Source organism: Cygnus atratus, chromosome 4, assembly GCF_013377495.2.
Source record: "Cygnus atratus isolate AKBS03 ecotype Queensland, Australia chromosome 4, CAtr_DNAZoo_HiC_assembly, whole genome shotgun sequence".
NCBI lineage: Eukaryota > Metazoa > Chordata > Aves > Anseriformes > Anatidae > Cygnus > Cygnus atratus.
Genome location: NC_066365.1, coordinates 52,825,865 through 52,844,797, shown reverse-complemented (window position 1 = coordinate 52,844,797; position 18,933 = coordinate 52,825,865). Strand labels below are relative to the sequence as shown.

Genomic DNA, 18,933 nt, shown 5'->3' with positions numbered 1-18,933 from the left:
TGAGACGTGTGTTTGATTCAAGCCAGCTGTGTGCCAGTGTGCATCTGGACCTTTTAGTGCACACACATCACAGACATGAATGCAGGCTGCTAGGTTCGTTAGCAGCGTAATCTAATTGTTTCACTAATGCGTATAGATAGTTTGCAGACGATAGTGGTGGAACGGGCTGCGAAACCATTGCCCTTTCCCTTTCCACTTCCTCTCCTCTCACACCCTCAGCCTTTACTGGGAGCTGGTGCCAGTATTTCTCATCTCCCTCCTACTCCCTGGGGTTGCAGTTAGCCAAAGAGCTGGCAGGTTTACTGCTGATGTTTCTTATTTTATTTTTTTTCCCAAGCTAATTACAAACAGCCTCATGAGTATCTTGTTCTGTGACTTTGTCAAATGATGATTTTTGTCATTCTGCAAGGTACTAGCGTTGAGTCCCTTATTAGACACTGATCACCTGTCATTAAGGCAGCCGAGCAGGGATTCAAGCTCTGCTGTCTTCCTGAGAATCTGGAGATAGTGCTGACTTCTGAAGTATGGGAAAAATAATTTTAGTGGCATTTGTTTATGTTAATACTGCAGTCAGCACACACCTTGTTTTGTTTACTAAATATCTTCTAAGGACTGATGATTTTGTTTGTTTTGATTGTGAGACATGTTAAGTGTTAGGCCCTGTGAGGTTGCTCTGTGCATTTGCAAACTGATAAAACCTGTAAAATGTGTTAGCTGGAAAGATCCTCTAATCTGGTGAAATGTTGGATGTGTTTAGCTGTTGAATGAATGCACATCTACAGTACAAAGATTTAAAAACCTTTTATAGGGATAGTTACAAAAATAATAGATTGTAGATAAATGCAAAGATGATTGTGTGCATAAGGCCATTGAGAAGTTGTGTAAGATACAGTGATGAGCAGAAGAAAAACAGCTGTTCATAATAAAATTGATATAATCAGGAAAACCTTTGGTTGATTTTTCCCATCTGGTCACTCCTGTTACTACAAGGGGAAGGAACAAAGAAAGGATTTTGTTTGTCTGAGGGCACTTACGGAAGAAGCAAAGCTCAACCTTCTTGGACTGCACGGGAGTTGCTAGCTGCAGGCAGTAGCACCTTCTCCAACTCTAGTACAGAAAGGACCTGCACAGAGCTGAGCTGGTTCAGGCAAAGCTAGTTCCCTGTCAAGAGCTGAGTGGCTTAGTTTACACTAATCTGAATAGCTGTTGGGATGGTTATTACTGCCTTTGGATCAAATAATACACGCCTAACTGAAGATGAATGAGCAACTGAACTAGAAGCTCAAGGGATATTTAGCTAGACATTAGTTTCTGCTCCTGAGTGGAAATACTTTTTCTTATTCTTAGCGTACAAAACTGGGTAAATCGGTGTAAATGTGCTCTTGTGACAATAACAGCGACACGGTCAGCACTGAGAGGAGAGATGGTACGTGAGGGGCAGCAGCAAACCGGAGGTGTTTGAAAGGAATCAGCGAAGATGAAAGGACTGTGAGCTAACATTAAGCATAAAAAATAAACATTGTATATGCTCCTTTAGTTTCATCTCCTTCATGCAGCATTGTGACAGCTCACCTAAATGCATCAGCCTGGTTTTCTGTTGTTTATATTTGTGTTTTTTTCCTCATTTTCCACATGTGGTTTATTTCATCAGAGTAAATCACCCACAGGAGTTTATGGGTACTGTGTTGTCACGTGTTTCATCGACTTTCCCTGGACAAGTCTTTAAAAAGACCTTACCTTTCATGTTAGTAAACACCTCTGCTCAGCTTGCTCAACTTCTAAAAGGTTATCTTGCAAATTGTTATAGAAAAAACAAATGGCAGATTTGGGCACCTAGGGGTAATGGCCTGCTTTTACTTAAGAGCTCTGCAAAAGCCATTACCATCTGTTGGTGATGTAGCAAGGGACAAGCATATTTTTTACTCAGTTTGCCTGTTCAATATCACTTCTTAACTTTGGCTTTAGACAGGGCCATTCCTTCTCCTCCTCCTCCTGCACAAAGCTGGAATGAACGTTGTTATCTGAAGAGCCAAAAAGAATGCCACTAAAATGTGAAAATCTGTGGTGTTGATGTAATTACTCTGCAGTTTGTCTCTACCGAATCTTGCTTCAGGTCCCTCAAAAGTGGCCCAAGCAGTTTTCTCATATGGCACTAAGCTTTAGAGGATGAGGGAGAAAATGGCACAACTGAATCAGAACAGGATGTGGTTTTGTGGAGCAATTCGAGAAGCAATTCAAACCTAGATGGAGGGTGTGCTAAACAGTATTCAAAAACAGGATTCAGTTGTCCAAATTTTCATTTTCATTTGCTGTCTGGTTTAAATTGTAAGCCCTGCTACGTAAAAACAAAGTTTTAAAGTAACGTATCTGGTTTTAGACCAGTAACCAAAGACCACAAAGTAACTTACTTTTATTAGTCTTGGAGAAAATTCTGGTGTTTGCTGGCTTGTGGTTTGGATGTGAAATGTACAAAAATATTATTATTTTTTTCTGATGTTGAATCTGTATTTTCATGTTAATAGACATCCAATTTAGTTCCATTATATAGTGGTTCTTCGGATAAGCAGTAAGAAGACACAACTAACTCTTGAGACATAGTTTAGTTATCCTGCTTAATTTGTATTAATGCAAATGCCTTGAGTAGTTTTACAGTGTCAGCTCATGAAGATAGAAAAGAAACAACCAGAATAAATGTTGTGAGCCCTCTTCTTGTGTTCCTAATGTTTGGACAAACATCGGTTTTGTAATTTTTGGACTCAGCAGCTGTGCTTCTCTGTCAGGAGATAACCTGTATCAAAAGGATTTATGTGTAGCTCCTAATGGCTAAAGTATTTTTCTGTCTGCAACTTCATTTTTATCCTCATGTCTCCTCTTGTTTTAGCCCAAGTCAAACTTTGAGGGAGCAGAGAAAGTTCATGCCCAGACTTCAGCTGAAAGTGATAAGCACAAAATGGATGTGATGCAACATCATGAAATGAAGGCACCTGGCCCTGCTTGCCCTCCCTTCCTTCCTGTTTACACCTTTCCAGCTATCCACCATGCGAAGCAGCAGCAGGATTATCTTTCTCTCTTTTAACATGCCTTTCTTAAATTCCTTTGCTCCTATGTAGGTGTTTGGTTTATTAAATGTTTGTACCCACTGCTGTTGTGTGGCTGAGGGAAAAATACCTGCTTTTATTAATGACGGGTAAAAGTCTTGTTGTAAAAGGCAAAGAGGGGAGAGTATAAGGAAATATCGCTTCAAGCTAACAGGGAGAAAACCTCTAGCACTTCTCTAAAGTGTGGAGTCAGAGTGCAGAGTGTGCAAAAGGCTACAAATGTGCTGGACTTAAAATTATTTGGCCAACCTTTGCAGCGGATGATAAAAACAGCTGGTTGGAGAGTGTGCTGGTATTCCTGTCTTGGCTAGAAAGAGCCAGCTCAGATACCTGGTGCCTCTCGTCATGTACCAAAACAGTAATGGCAGGATTGATACCAGAAGAAAAATTAGCTTTTAAGACAGATTAACTGGCATAGATAAGTCAGGTGGTGGCTGCAAGAGTATCAGCAGATCAGTCTTGGCAAAGTAACGTTGGTTTTCCAGTGGCTTCTCCAGCTCCATGTAAACACTTTCATATTCTGCTCATAGCCTTGGACTGAAAAGCTAGGAGGTGCATTCAGAAAGCGTATTGTCTTTCTCTGTAAGCAGATGTTTTCATGAAATCAGGAATATTATGTGTTTTTTTTCCCCCTTCTCGTGTAAAGTCTTAAACTCTTGCCCTTAATTCCAGATGACAGGTTGTTATCAGACAGCTGTTCCTGGTAGCTTGCCACAGGTGACTGCTTCTTGCAGCCTAAGCTGGGCAATATTTAGAACAAGGGGTTTAGAATTTGTATCTATCAGAGTCAGCTGGTTAGGAGAGAAAATTTTAATTTTAGCCAGAGAGAAAGAAGCTTTGAATTCTTCCTGAGTTTTGGCTTTTAAAACATCACAAGGGGTATTATTTTAGATTTTAATGTGGCTTTGGTGCACTTACAACCGGGCAGGAGTGAACAGACTATATGAGCATACGAACTGAACAACAAAGCTCCTGCTGTCATGCAAATACCTTTTCACAATAAAGTACAAGGGGAGAGAAATACGATTTCCTATAAGTGAACGCCTTCCCAAAAGAATGTTTTGCAGTTGTCCAAAAAATGTTGGCTGATACACAGAATATCTGTATTACTTAAATGTGTAGTATTCTTGGTTTCTTTTTCTTCTTTTTTTTTCCTCTCTCTCTCTTTTCTTTTCTTTTCTTTTTTTTTTTTTTTTTTAATCTTTCTGAATGTTGTATATAATTGTGCTTGTAGATGAGGCAGGGATTCTTGCTCTGGCAGGTGAGGTTATTAATTGCTCTGACCCTCTGTGAACAGTTCTGGCTCATTTTGCTGTTTGTAAAACAGTAATGCTCCTCCACATTTGGAAGTGAAATACTACTGAAGAGTGCCACATAATGTTGTCAATACCCTTGTGCTTTTTACTAGGAATAAAGTTGATGATATTTATTCATCTTTAATTTAATCAGCTATTTGAATAATATGTGAAAGTTGAAAACAGTCTGATTTAATCAAAGTAGTAAAGTAACTTAAAGAAATTTTACTTTCCTTTTTATATAGTTCTATGAGGAATGTATTAATGAATAGTTCCAAGATCCTTAGGTGTTTTTTTTATTTCAGATTTGGGAAAGGTTGCTGTCTGGATGTGAATTTCCGGAGGTATTTGGAAAACCAATCTGGGGATAAAGAACTTTAACCAGTCATGCTTTTTCCTTTCTTTTTGACAGCTGAAAGTTGTGAATTAATTCTGAAAAGTGCTTTGCTTTCTAGCACTTACCAGTTAAAGATACCTTTCAATGTTGGGTCCTGACAATGCTGCAGGTTTATTGTAGCATTGGAGTTGCCTCTGGAGGCGATGGTGTGGGAGAAGCATGAAAATGTTCGTGGGACAAGCCTGATGTCTGGCGGGAAAGTGGCCAACTCCAAAGATTGTTGGAATTGTAGAAAGGTAGCAAATGTTTTGAGACTTGCAGTTCGTACTGTTTAGATTGGAAATGTTAAGCATGTTTTTAATAGGCTCCTTTTCCACTACTAAAGCATTACAGGGAAATAATTACATTCCTTTCGATTCATTTAAGACCTTACATGGTTTCCACTAAGAGTAAAAATAAAAGTAACAGCAATTAAAATAGTTGCTGGGTTTTCTTCTCTCTTCAGGAATTTATTTACTACAAGGCTAAATTGACAAACTTTGTTGAAGGCAATTTCATTTATTCCTCTGTCTGTATTTGAACCAGATGCTTAATCTAATTCTTTCTTAGTATTCGTTTCACACAGCACTAAACAGGGAAGAGACTGAGTGCTTGGGTAGCCTGTTTGTTTGATAACACGAGGCAGCTCGATCCGTTCCTTGCTCCTCGGTCAGGTTTGTGGTGGCCTCGGTGCTTCTGGAGCCGTCGCTGCTGGCGTGCTGCATAATGGATGAGCCTGAACTGATGGAGGCAGCAGGTGTTCTCGCCATAGAAAAGAGCAGTGTTTGTTATTGTTGTAAGCATCATCAATCCTCCTCCCTTTCTCTCTCTGGTCTCAATGTCCTCCAAACAAAGACTCCCTGTATCTGGAGCAGCAGGGGAGAAAATAGCAGCAATCTACCCTGCGAAGCATTGCCGTTTTGTATCTCAGGGGCAGCCTTGTAAATGGATCTTGATTTGATGCTCTCGATCTCTAAGTGGCGTGTTTATCATTGCAGGGGGACAACGATACTGATTTACGAATTACATTTACCAGAAAACCCAATCAGTATCTACGTGGAGCTGCCCTATTCCAGCTAAACAGGATGAATGAAAAATGTCTTTCAGTTCTAGTACTCATTACACACTGCAAGATGGCCATCTCCTGTGGGAGCAATTTGCTGAAAGATAGGTCTAAATGGTCTTCAGCTGGGAAAAAAGTAATTTTAGGGGGTTGGGAAGAGGAGGAGAGAGAAGTAAATGTTGCAGAAGAGGAGAAAAAGGAGGCTCTCTTTCTTAGTTTTGTCTAAGCTGGCCACTGCTCTAGGAAGTGCATTTTGAAGAGCACTCTGTCATTTGAAATCTTAAAGTACTTTATTTTCTATTTAAGGCAGCCTAGTCTACTGATGAATCACATTCACTTTGAAAGACACTTGCTCAAAAACATGAGTTGATTCTAGCTGTTCTTAACTGTTTCTCTAGTCTGGAGCAGTAATGGCAGCTGTCATTTCCTTCTGCAGGGCTTCTTGGGGTGTAGGACACTGGAGGCATGGAGCAGATTTGAGAACAGAAAAAACAGATTTCTTGACTAGAGGCTGAAGTAGGCTTTCCATTTGGATTGTAATGCCATTGTACTTTGGAGAGAAATGACTGTTCTGTTTCACCATACCTTTCTATTCCTTTACTTTCTAATTTTTGCTTCTTCCCTTATGGCAGCATTCTCTTTGTGGTTGTGTCATCCTCTTCAGTTTTCATATAGGGTGTGAGGAGAGAAGAAAGGAATTTTTCTATTGCCATATGACAGGTAAAGTGAATCAGAGGGTCTGTGAGAACCAATTACTGCCTGTGGATTGCAGTATTACCATCTCTGCTAGCATCTGGAGATGCGGAGTAGCTGGGCATGGAGGTGGCACTTGCAGGGTAAGCCCTCTGGCTCTAGCCCCTCTCTGTCCAACCTGAAGCATCCACTCTTAGCGAAGCCTGACTTAGGGCCCTGTTTTGCTTTCTGAAGAATGGCTCAAGGTTTCACTGAATGCTCACTGACTTCTGTGTGTCTTTTTCTGGATGAACTTTAGATCCACGCTGTAGCCACAGTCCTGTCTCTGGCCCCATCCCCTTTTGCTCCTGACTGGACTCCATGCGTGTACCCCAGACCCAGTTCATCGATTTGCCACGTCAGGTGCTGCAGATGGGCCTAGTTATGACACCTGGCTTTGCCCGTTATGCTCAGGCCCCATCGGGGAGGACACGGCCTGCGCTGGCCCCCCCCCGGCTGCTGCGTGCCCTGAGGGAGCAGCAGGCCCTCGCTGCTCCCCACAGCACAGGGAATGTAGCTCCACCCTTGCTCGGTGGCCAAATGGTGTTTAAAAACTGGCTTAGCTGGAAAAGCTGTCAGAGCCTAAATGCTTTCCCTTAGCTCGTCTCTATAGAGGCAGGAACAAAAGCACACTTAGCTTAATAACAAATCTACTTCCAAAGTGCTACTAATGAAGGCCTTGAAATTGTATGGCTGAATTAAGGTCAGCCTTCCTTCTGTAGGAAAGTGGATCGTTTTTCTGCATTCCACGGTTTTTGAAATGCACGTTTTTTCCTGTTTAGAAGCTGGTAGTTCTGTGTTTTTGTTTGCAAGTGACTGAAAAGTTATGGCATGCAGTTCTGTTCCTGCTGGAGATCCTGCCAAGTGATGACCCAGAGTTTGGAGGGAACGTCCAAGGAGCTCAGATCCTGCTCTCAGAAGTGTTGTTTTTCCCCTTTCCCTTTTCTTTGGAAGGACCAGTGTTTTGCAGTACACTGGCAGTAGATAAAGCTAAGCTTTTCAGCGCTGTCAATATAAAATGACTTATTTCCCACAGTTAGTTTCTTGCTTTGCTTGCTCTGGGCTTCCAGGCCTATTGTCAAGAGAATGAGGTCAGATCTTAAAATGTCTCGCTAAGCTGTACTTTTATATATATATTTAAATTACAGACTGTAAATGGGACACTTTACATATGGAATTGTCTTGATATGACTTTAAATTTAAAAGCTTCAAGGTAGACTGGTGCCTAGTGATGCTCATCAGTGGCAATTGGGAGGCTCCTCTGAGACCTAAAGACAAAGTGTCATCTGTAAATGGTTGGTTAAATTCAGTAATGGTTGGCTCAGGTGAACATCTGATTTCTTCAAAAAGGGAAGCTGGTGTCTCCTGGCAGACATTTTTCAATGCGACTGCTCAGTAATTACCGAGCTCCGGTAGTCTGTCTGTTGACAGAGGTTAATGACAAGCTGAAGTGCTTCTGGTGTTGGGCCTCTGTACTTGCAGCTTCTTGTGTTCCTGTCTCTGTCCAGCTTTAAGTGTGTGCAGTCTTGAAGTTGTCTGCCAAGATGCACGTTCCCAACACAAAGCAATGCACTGGTGTCAAAAACCTGCTTGTCCAAAAAGAAGTAGCAGAATGGTTTTGTAACACATAAATGCAGTGATAATATAAAATAGGTTAGAGCAGTGTGAAGGGGCAATTAACAAATCTGGGTACTGCAGTGATCCCTTCATCTCCTACAGAGCTGTTGATCTCTTCATTGCTTTGAGGCAGAGACAAGACATTGAGCTCAGTGAGGAAGCTGCTACTTGTGTTTTGCTCTGTCTCTGCAGCTGTAATTAGTTGACACACAGTCCTGAATCGGAAGTGTTTAAAGCCCTAAATTCTCTAAAGCTGGAGGAGAGAAAATAGAGGGTTTTATTAGCAGCTGTTTCGGTTTCAACATGTAAATGATGCAATGTAGCATAGATTTTGGAGGAGTGGTTTTTCAAGTGTTTGTGAATTTGCTCCTGTGAGATGCCGCAGGCAGAAAAGGGCGTTACAGTGGATTGGAGTGGGTTTGAGTTTTGTCTGTTAGCTCCTCGCCCTTTCAGCGATGCCCAGAAACCTGATTTCCCGTTTTGTCGGACAGTGGCAAGTGTAATCAACCTGAGGCAAAGGAAAAATTCTTCAGGCGTTTTCTAAAAAAGCTTAAACTTTATTTAAAAAAAAAAAAAGTGAGACTGGTGTTTTAGGCTGCCAAATACACTGAGTTCAGCAGCCAGAGCTTGAGTTCTCTCTCTATCAGAACCAATTCCACCTTCAAGAAACATCATGCTAGGGAAACAATAAAGGCTAAATCAATAGCTCTTGCTTTGGAGAGTAGCTCACTGTACAGACTTTTTTCTGCATGCATTGAAAGAGGGACAGTAGCAAGGCAGCGCAAGTGTTTGTACGTGGCCAGTCCTAGGGAATCATAATAAAGAAGCTGGAAAATTTGTAGTAACTTCTATCAGCCTTTCATTTTTCAATGAGCAGACTGTTTAGCCTGGTTGAGTAAGAAAATAGCAAGACCTTGGGGAAAGGTAAGCCTGGAAGGTGTTCATGAGAGCTAGTAATTATTAGTCATCTGCTCCTTTTCCCTTCAAAGGTGCAGCTAGGAGCTTCCGGGAAGGACTGGTTCGCCCTGAAGTGGAATGGGCTGTGCAGTAGTAAAAGGGGGTTCAATTTACCTAGTCGGCTGCCAAAAAGATGACTCCTCCAGACGTTGAAGTGGAGTGAGGCCAGGCTCCGTGGGAACGGCCAGGATTAGCTTAAATGAGGGCCTCGGATCAAGGAGGTGCATCCCACACTGCTGTCGTGTGTGTGTTGCACTTGTTGGGTCTACATGGTACGTGCTCCTCCCGATCTCTGCTCCTCTGACCTGCGTGGGGTTGCGTGTTTAAAGAAAGCAGTACAGAGCTAAAGAACATATCATTATGCTACCATCAAATAGAAATTATTTCCGTGAAATAACACTTCATTCCTCCTTATTCTCCCAAATAAAGGAGGAGGATAAATGACAAACATCTGACTGGTAAATCTATGTGCAAGAGCCTGCAACCCCCCTTCTTTAATTCATGTTAAAACTAAGAAGGAAATGATGGATCCCACAACACAGGAAATAAGTTTTTCCTGTAGATGCCTTATTTTTTCTTCTTTTAAGTAATAAAAAGAACCCTAAACTGAACCACTGATTGAAACCAGGTATCTTGGGGTGTTCTGTCATATCTGTCATCTGGTATCTAATTTTGACAATACTGCTTGAAGTACAGATAAGAAGCTGGTTACCCGTAAGACAACGATGCACTAGCAATTTACTGACTGTCAAATACAAATTTGATGTAACAGATGACCTGCTGCTAGGTGAAGCTTTTGGGAATTGCGCTGCAGCCAAGAGAAGTCTGATGGAAGTTGCTTTTAAGTTCATTCTCGCTGCTCCTTGCTCTCCACAAAACGTTCAGCCTTTAATGAAATGTTTTCTGTCCCACCCTGCCCCTAAGGGAAGGCTGCTACGTTTGGCAGCGCACCTGGGCATGTATACAAACAGAATTAGGGAGGGGAGATTAAAAAGAAGACTGATTTACTCTATCGTGAAATTTTAACGCTCCTTAGCAGTTTGCCAGCCAGCTGGGATTATACTACCAGATGTCCTGGCAGAGACGCGCGCGGCTCTGTGTGATCATAAATCCAAACAATGTATGGCAACACCATATGTATAATACTGCTGTTACCAGTGCAGAATTTTCATGTGGAAAGCTCTGGTGACGGGCAGGATTAGTGAGAGCAAAACCTTCCCAGATTTAACTTTAAAGCTTTGGGTAGGTAATAGTTGCTGATGGCGGTGGTGCGTTAAAGGGGAATCGTGATGCCTGTGCTTTATCAGCAGCGATAAGCCTCCCCTGCCTGCAGTCGTCTTCTCTCCACGTTTCTTGGCTGTTCAGCAGGCAGAGCTATAGTGCAGGTGCTCGGAGGGAGATCTCTTCTCTCCGTTGGTGAGTTACGGAGCAGCGAGGGGGGATTGTCAGCAGCACACTAAGCTCCAGGCCGAGTCAACAACGCGATGCTGCTCTGTAGCCTTGTGATTTGTCTGGGGTGTAAGTGGAGCTCTGTTGTCTTCCTCTCGGGGAAAAAAATGTTTGGTAGGAGGAATGGGGATGGAGCGGGAGTTCGGTGCAATTATTTTGCTCCTCTTTCTGTATTTTCTTTGACAGGTTTGCTAAATGAACTGGATCTGTTCTTTTTAGCGTATACATTAAATATAAATACGTGTCCATTCTTAGTATTGTTTGCTCACTGAACTAGGCAAAGGGCATGAAAAAATCAGCTGTTGTGGCTTTTAGTTGTCTCTCCCTTCATGGAAAAGGTGCTGATTATCATCCTGTAGCAAAGAAGTCATTCCGTGTGAGGACTAAGAATTGGGTTCACCAAAGGGGCTGGGGGCATGTTTGTGTCAGTGGCATCGTTCTCCCGTGCTATATGTTGACACCAAACTGTCAGCTAACCCAGCTGACAGTGTGGTAGTGGCAGAAGGGATTTTAGAGCAAATAGAGGGAATATGATACCCTATATTTTATGCTATTGTTGCCAAGGAAAGTGGAGTTCCTGTGAAGTGTGATAAAGAGCAAGTCAGCTCTGTGTCACTTCAAAGAATAGGATGAGGGTAAACAGCAGGAGGGAAAGGAGAACAAAGGAGGCTTCAGCATGGCTAGTTAACTTTGCAAATTGCACTTGAAGTTAAAGAACCAGTGTGTGGAAGATCTAAAGATAAATAATATTAAGTGCTTTCTTTACAGATTAATCTTGCTACCCAAGTGTGAAATCTCTCCCCTTCCTCCCATGCGTTCTTTACATTTTCAAGCTCTGCAGCACAGAAATTTCAGGTGGTTCATTGCTGGCCACATTAGGCAATCTGAGCCCACACTGTTTTTGTCCTTGATAACAGAAATTCACACCAAAGATACTTACGTTGTTCATCCTTTTACTTTTTTTAATAGTGAATTACCTCAATGCTGTAACACCTTGCAAAGCTTTGTGCAGAATGCTTGTCATCATTCGGCTTTTCTGGAAGACAGATACGCCAGGACCAGGGCTTGTTGCTTTCAGTAAACTCCATTAATGTAGTCTTCATGTTTCTGTGCTAGTTTTTGGCTTTCTAATATTTGCAATATGGCTGTTCAGAACTGGCTTATATTGTTAGAAGTTAAAGAGTTTAAATCCTTCTGCTGTAAAAGCATCAAACGCAGGATCCAGTGAAGGCTCTCCCAGTCCTGCTGCGCTGCCATGGCAGTTCGCTGCAGTTCTTGCCCACCAATGTAAAGCAGACTTCAGCCTCATCAGTGTTGTTTAGTTCAGGAATCTCTTGTCTGTGCTATGTGAAAAAGGAATTTAATTGGCATATTTGTGTTATTAGCTGAAATGTAATTTTGGAAGTGGGGAAGTAGGAGTTTGTTACTCTAGAAATGCCCAATCCCGATGTCCTAAAAACTGTCCTACATCATCTTTTGGTGGCTTGTGCTGCCTGCTGCTTATATGATCCAGTGCTTCCTATTTACATACATGTGATTATTATGGGTTAAGCCTTACTTTTACATCTCCCTGAAGTAAAGGCAGTACGTTTTCTAGTTCTGTAGCAGAGTGGACTTTTTCGTTTAAGTAAAAATTGATGTGGGATTGCAAAGTGATTGCACAACATTGAAATTCAGTGTACCGATATACAAAGAAATGAACAGCCTACCAAACTTCTGGAAAATCTTCCTTTTTTTTTGCTGCCATGCTTCACAAGCCCTCCAAAATGCGTAATGGGTAGCAAAGACCTCTCCCTGCTGTGTCTATATTTTTGTTCGCTGCTTTACATGCTATTTTCAGATGTGCATCCAGCAAATCAGGCTAGCTGTTCTCAAAGTGTTGTCCCTGATGGCCTAATGTTTATTCATCTACTTGTATCTTGTTGGCTGAGATAAATTTCACCTGAGGAGAGCATCTGCTCACTAATTTGTCACCTTTTCTTTTTCATGCCCTTAAGCTGTTTTTCCACCAGAGGCTTTGCAAGCTCCATCTCATGAAGCACCAGCAGCAACACAAAATGCAAGGAAAACAAAGCGAACTGACGCTTGGTGAAAATAGGGTTGTGTAATATGGCACTGGTTAGTGGCTGGATGACAGCCACGCGTGATGACATCGATGTAGTGGCATGCGTAACTGCAAGGAACAAAGGAGTTAATCAGCAACAATACTGTATAGAAGAAGTGTTGCTGTGTATAAATACATATTAGAGCTGTTGCCATAAGCTTGTGATGGAGACTCAGTGTGCTGTGGTTTAGTCTCCTAATACTCCTTTTATTACTCATTTTAGCTTTAGTTTTCTGGGTTGCTAAGTGGTAGTGAAACTGAGAGACACATCCGGCAATGAAATAATTGCCCTGGATGAAGACGTTTGCAGCTTTTTAGAGAAGAAAATATCATCCAGATGATGAATAAAAATCAATTCCTTCTTACGTAAATGAAACACAATAATAAATTGTGTTTATAATTAGTGAAACTTTGTGTTTCACTTCTGTTCTCTATTTTTGTATTGCAGTATGACATGGAAAGACAAGTCTTTTCCTATCAGCTTTATAAAACATTGAAGAAGTGGCAGGCTTTTTTTTTTTTTTTAGAAATCATTAGCAGGATACGGCTGTGTTTTTCCTTAAAGATGCTTAGCTCTAACTTTTGGGCCCCTGTGCTACAGTAAACTACAGTGTGCTGACACTACAGAAGTGAACGGGTAACTCTTCAGTATACCTTGCTTTCTCCTGGACTGCCAAAATGCATTGTCCATACCTGTGACATGGCTCAGGTCTGAATACCATTTCTCCGTAGTACGAAAGCTGATGGGATAGAAATCTGCTCTCCCCACTTTCCAGTTTTCTGTACCTGGCTGCAGATTTACAGCTTTCTTTTGTCCAATGAAGCTCAGCAATAAAGCACAGAAGCAGCAACATAAACACTACCCTCTGTATGCCAGTGTTTTCGGGGTATTGTCCAGCAGTCAATGGAGGCTAGTTCCCAGATATGTAAGAAGATGAACCAGTGGGCACAGAACAGTGCTCAGATCATATTCATAACATAGGCCTGTGAAACACACAATGGTTTTGTGATACCATAATTAAACATGTATTTTCCATGTGTAAGCATGCATATACCTGTGTGCATGTGCCAAGAAACTGAGCTCTAAGTTCCTCTTGGAAAAAATGGGTACAGCTGCTTGCTCCTCTCTGCACACTTTTTTTTTTTAAATCTTTGACATTTATAATGTCATCTTCAGTCTTATTTTTAGTTTCTAGCCTTTCTCTGATGCACTTTTCATACATCTTAATTGGCTAATTCAGGAGACTTGTAGCTGATGAATGCTTCCCTTCTGCAGCTGGAGCATCTAGAATAGGCACAAACCTTTCCATGCCTCATTTACTTCCAGTTCCTTTTTAAACAGACACGCACTGTTTCTAGACCTTCCTGTCTTTCCTCACCTGCTGTCAGTTCTTGTTGTACCTCTTATTAGATGAATTGTTGTTCCAGCTGTGCATTTGCATTTCATGATGTTATTCGTGCAGCCAGATATTATGTATGCAGCCTTCCTACACCAGCAGTAACAACAGCAATACCCATGGGAGAGGTTTTGGCAGGTCGATTCTTACTTCAATTGTGTTCACAGTTTTGGTACTGCTCCCTGGTGAATGCAGATGTTCAACAAACACATGAAAAGATTGACTTCCACAGCTACAACATTTGATGTTGCTTTAGGTTGAGGAGGGAAATAAAATGACTGTCGTCTTCTTTCTTCCTGTGCAGAGCTCTTCCCTGTGAGTCAAGTCTTTACGAAATAGCTCTTCCTATTCCTTTCTATTACCGTACTCTGTTCTGTGGATGAAATAAATGTCAATTTTGATGTGCCGAGTCTATCATTCATCCCAAATGCTAATGGTTATGTTGTTGTGATTTTCCTCTGTCCCAGCCGATCAAGATTAGAGATGATTCTCTGTGATTAGAGATAGTTTAGATGATCAGAGATCATTTCCTTCTGGCAAATTGTGTCTGGTTTCTACTGAAGTATGAGGGTGACCCAGTGCCTTGTTCTACTTCATGCATTCGAATAAAATGTGACTTTTGACTTTGAGAGTATTGGGGGGGGGGGGGGGTAAAGTTTTGTGAACTGTCATACCAGTTTGTGGGAGAAGCTCCTTCATATTGAAAAAACAATATGCTTACTATTAAGTGGGGGATTAGGTTTTATGCTTCTTATTTGCATTTTAATTCCAAAAAAGTGTTGTCCTCTGTCTAAGGCTGTGTGTATCCACAACCAGCGTTTGCGAAGCTAGTGAAGCCACTAATCCCGTGGGAAAGTGCCAAACTTGTCATCTTTTATAAATTGCTGTCTTTATGACAGGAAACTGGGAGGGAAGGGTCTTGTATCTGAATGGAACAGCAAGGAGAAAACTGGTACGTAAGGACAGATGTGTCCCCAAGCCACTATTCTTCTATGGTGGAAGCAACGCCCAGAGCTAGGGTCTTGCTGAAAGATTGGATGCAAGCCATGAGAACTCTGTAAGCATCCGGTCAATGTTTTGGCTGGGCGAGGAGAAGACCTCCTGGAGGACAATTGAAAACAAGGCAGACCTTTTGTTTTGGTTTGGTTTGTTTCTGTTCAGTTCTCTCTAAACATAACTATTTTTACGTATTTGTTGGTGGTAATACCTTTAGCTGAGCACATCATCTGTTGAGAATGATTTGAGGATGAGTGGCAAGTCATTGTCAACATGGTAGTGAGTCAGGCACAGGGCTTCGGTCATGCCTCTAGCATCCGGCACCCTCAAGCAGGATTAGGATTCCTAGATGGTCCCTTCATGGTCCATCTCCAAGAGGAGAGTTTAAGAGCTTGTAATGCAGAACGTACCGCCTGGTCCCAGCGCCCCTGAGAGGGATGAGTATGTGCCAGAACTTGAGCTTCCTCCAAGTTTGTGTTCATGCTCACAGTTGACTTCATGATGTGAAATGTCATTTCATATGGCGAGGAGTATGGTGGTGCGTGGCTGAAGGACCACAACTCATGTGGGTGCTTCCGGCTGGATTTGCTAATTATGTGAGGGCGAGAGGTTAAAGGCCAAAAGTTCAAGCCCAACGCAAAATTTTCAATAAGGTGCAAAAAAGCAGCAAAACCACATAGTTTGTCTAAATACAGTCGTTCTAAAATTCAGAATGCTTTAGGATAAAATTATAAAAACATTCAGAAGGTTTCATTGTTGTGTCTGGATTTTCTTACCTCTAAGCAACAGCGCTGTTATAATCTGTAAGTGCACTGGCCAGAGCAAATAGCTCTGTTAAATAGCTCTGTTAAATGTGTTAAATAGCTCAGTGAAATGGGAAGGAAGAACCTGGTCGATGTACACAACTTAGCTCTTTGGCAATGCCTGCCTGTAAAATTCGGATGTTTCATTTGCAGCAGATGCTTTAACTGTTTGCTATGAATTGCTCTTGAAAAGCACACCTTCTAACATGTGCCACTCTTTCGTTTCCCCCTACTTTTTTGCAGCAAGTGACAGGCAGAAGTTTTGGTGAGAAAGACTTCCGTTCTGGATTAGAAAACGGCATTCTTCTGTGTGAGTAAGTAACACTTATGGTTTTGAGCCTTGAATACATTCTTGACTATAGATGAAATGATTTTTAACGAGTATGTCTGTTGGTTTCCTTTTTGCAAGCTTTGACATTGTGCACACTGGTATTTCACTGCAGCATCCTTTCAGTGCTGATGCTATTGTTACGGTGAGGATTGAAATGTGGCTTAAAAAAAACAGGCTTTGCAGAGTGCTTCCCTCACTCCACCCCAGCTCCTTAGTTGAGTTATGTAAAGTGAAAATGATGTTTGTTTTTTGGTTTCCTTTTATTTAAAGATGTTAACCACAGATTGGGGAATGGTGTTCCACACCTGCCTATAGGTGTCTCCACTGCAGTGAAGTGTTTTGGAGCAACTCCAGGTCCAAGTGCTGTCAAGAGTTAACCATCTGAACACCATCGATACTCAGCTGCTTTTATAGTTTCTGGAAAGTTTAGGCATCCTCCAAATTTTACCTAAAGGTGTATTTGAATGATGTGTCTTGTAATTTTTGGACAAGAGATGCAAGTTAACTTTTGCATGTTTCTCTCTGTGGTTTTAACAGCGGGTTTTTGGCAGAGTCTTCCAAAAGCACATTGTGGCCTTGGATGCCAAAGCTGGTGACTTTTAAGAGAAATTTGGAAGTGTGCCCTAATGCCCCATGTTATTTGAAAATCCCATGCAGGATGTCAGGAGTTTGGGACAATATGCTGACCTGAATCGTCTGTATGGACGGATTTCTTTCCCTGGGCAGGCAGGGTTGTCACTGAAGTAGGTAACAGCTGTCTTTGCACACCAGAAGGATGAAGCTTGTGCAGAACTGAATGCATATTGAAATTTATGAATGAGATCTCCTGAGATGTTTAGCTGGAACATTGCAGCTATTGTTTGTTTTATACTGTGAAAGGTGCTGGAACTTGGAGTCTGTTTTCAGCAGTCTGGTTGAGCTAATATCCTGTAAGTCAACTGCAGGTAGTTTACAATAGCTTTGAAACTTACTTGTGTAAATACTGTTGTATATCTCACTGGTGTCATTAATCAGATACCTTGAACTTTAGCTGTTAAAGTGGAAAAAAGCATAAAGGAAGTGATACGATCTTGTTTGATTGTAGTTGCATGTCTTTGCTGAGGAGTGGCTTTGGGAGGAGGGAAGTAGTTGTTATTGTTGATCAAATGTTGTGTAACTCGGAAGGAGCGTGGCGTTTACCCCTCTGTACGTAAGGGTTGCCTCTTGCTCAAGATCTCACTCCTCTGCATGTTCAATTGAAGTACTGAGAGCTGAGTCACTTCACAGTGCTCTTTAAATGTTAAGGTTGAATTGTGTTGCATGAAAAGTAAGGGATGTGTATTTCAAGATTAGATTCTAATCTTATCTGCAAATACACAGATGTAGTCTGATTTAAATGCTGTAGATGGAAAGCTTAACTAATGATTTGATTAAAAAAAAAAAAAAACACGTGTGAATATGTATTTCTTAGGGGGCTGTAAACTCCAGTAGCAAGAAGGTGAAGGGACAACACTTGGGTTATACTGCTAACTTGCTCTGTGATGTTGGGCACACTGCTTGTCCTTGCTCACCACGTGTGGATCTGTGCAAACCAGTCTGAAGGGACCTGTCTCCTCAACCTCTGACCTGAGAGGTCCGTATTACATGCGGCATCTGGCAGCTGTGGTTGGTGGGTGAAGTTCTAGTAGGCTGCGTAGCGTTAACCAGAGCTGCCACTTAGGCCTTCAAGTCTGGCTTTCTGATGATGAAGAATTTATGAGGCCAACAATAAAAGTTTGCTCCTCACTGCATCCAAGTCCACTGTAAGAACTCAGTAGAAATTTGGAGGTGTAACACAGAGCTCTTAATGCATCTTTGAAAAGTACAAGCTTTGGCAGATGAAGCACTGATAATTTATTTTTTTTTATCTCTTGCTCAGTGAAGCACTGGTAGTAAAGCTGCCACAAGCAATACTGACTTTGTAGACAGGAGTTTTCTGTTTAGTCAGAGACCTTACCGGGGTACCTGCCTTATGAGAAAAATCTACCAGTATTCAAGCTCTCTTTTCCAATCTGTTGTGCTTTTATCACAACTCAACAAAGTAGATGAAAACTGCATCTCAAAGTCTCTGATAAGGTACAGAAGGCAAGAAAGGAATTACAGGTTTCTTAGGTTTCTGAAGATGGAAGAAGTCATTACCTTTGGTCTGGTTTATCTGATTTGTTCCTTGAAAGTTTTAGGAAAAAGCTAAACCTGCCTCAATTTGTCTCCACAGGACAACAGTAACTGCTAGTGTCATTAGCTGACAACTCATAGCCAGGCACTTTTGCAGGTGATGCCCACGTGAGCATGGACTGGGGCTTACTTTCAGATGGGTGTTTCAGTGTTCTTGTTACCTGTTGTGTTTTGAGATGAGGACCGAATGTGAATTTGTGTCCTGAGGGATCCCAGAAGCTACAAGACTGGGAACTGATGTCAGCAGGTAGACACAGCCACTTTGCCCTCAGTCTCCCAAAGAGGTCTCAAGTTGCCCATGGACCATGCAGGCTTTTTGCCCCAAAGTGGGAGGAGCAGAGAGGTAGGCACCATAGAACCATACAATGGCTCGGGTTGGAAGGGGCATTAAAGATCACCTGGTTCCACCCCCCCCCTGCCATGGGCAGGGATACCACCCTCTAGATCAGGTTGCCCACGGCCTCATCCAGCCTGGCTTTGAATACCTCCAGAGTTGGAGTCCAGTCTGCTAACAGCCAGACT

At 41.9% G+C, this 18,933-nt stretch overlaps 1 protein-coding gene across 1 annotated transcript in view; it reads left to right on the top strand.

Annotated features, from left to right (window-relative positions):
* Nucleotides 1–18,933, top strand: part of LIMCH1 (LIM and calponin homology domains 1) — a 174,457-nt gene that overhangs the window by 49,412 nt on the left and 106,112 nt on the right. Inside the window, exon 3 of the mRNA XM_035549530.2 lies at nucleotides 16,131–16,201. Coding sequence (XP_035405423.1) covers nucleotides 16,131–16,201 — 71 coding nt within the window. The remainder of the gene's footprint in view (nucleotides 1–16,130; nucleotides 16,202–18,933) is intronic.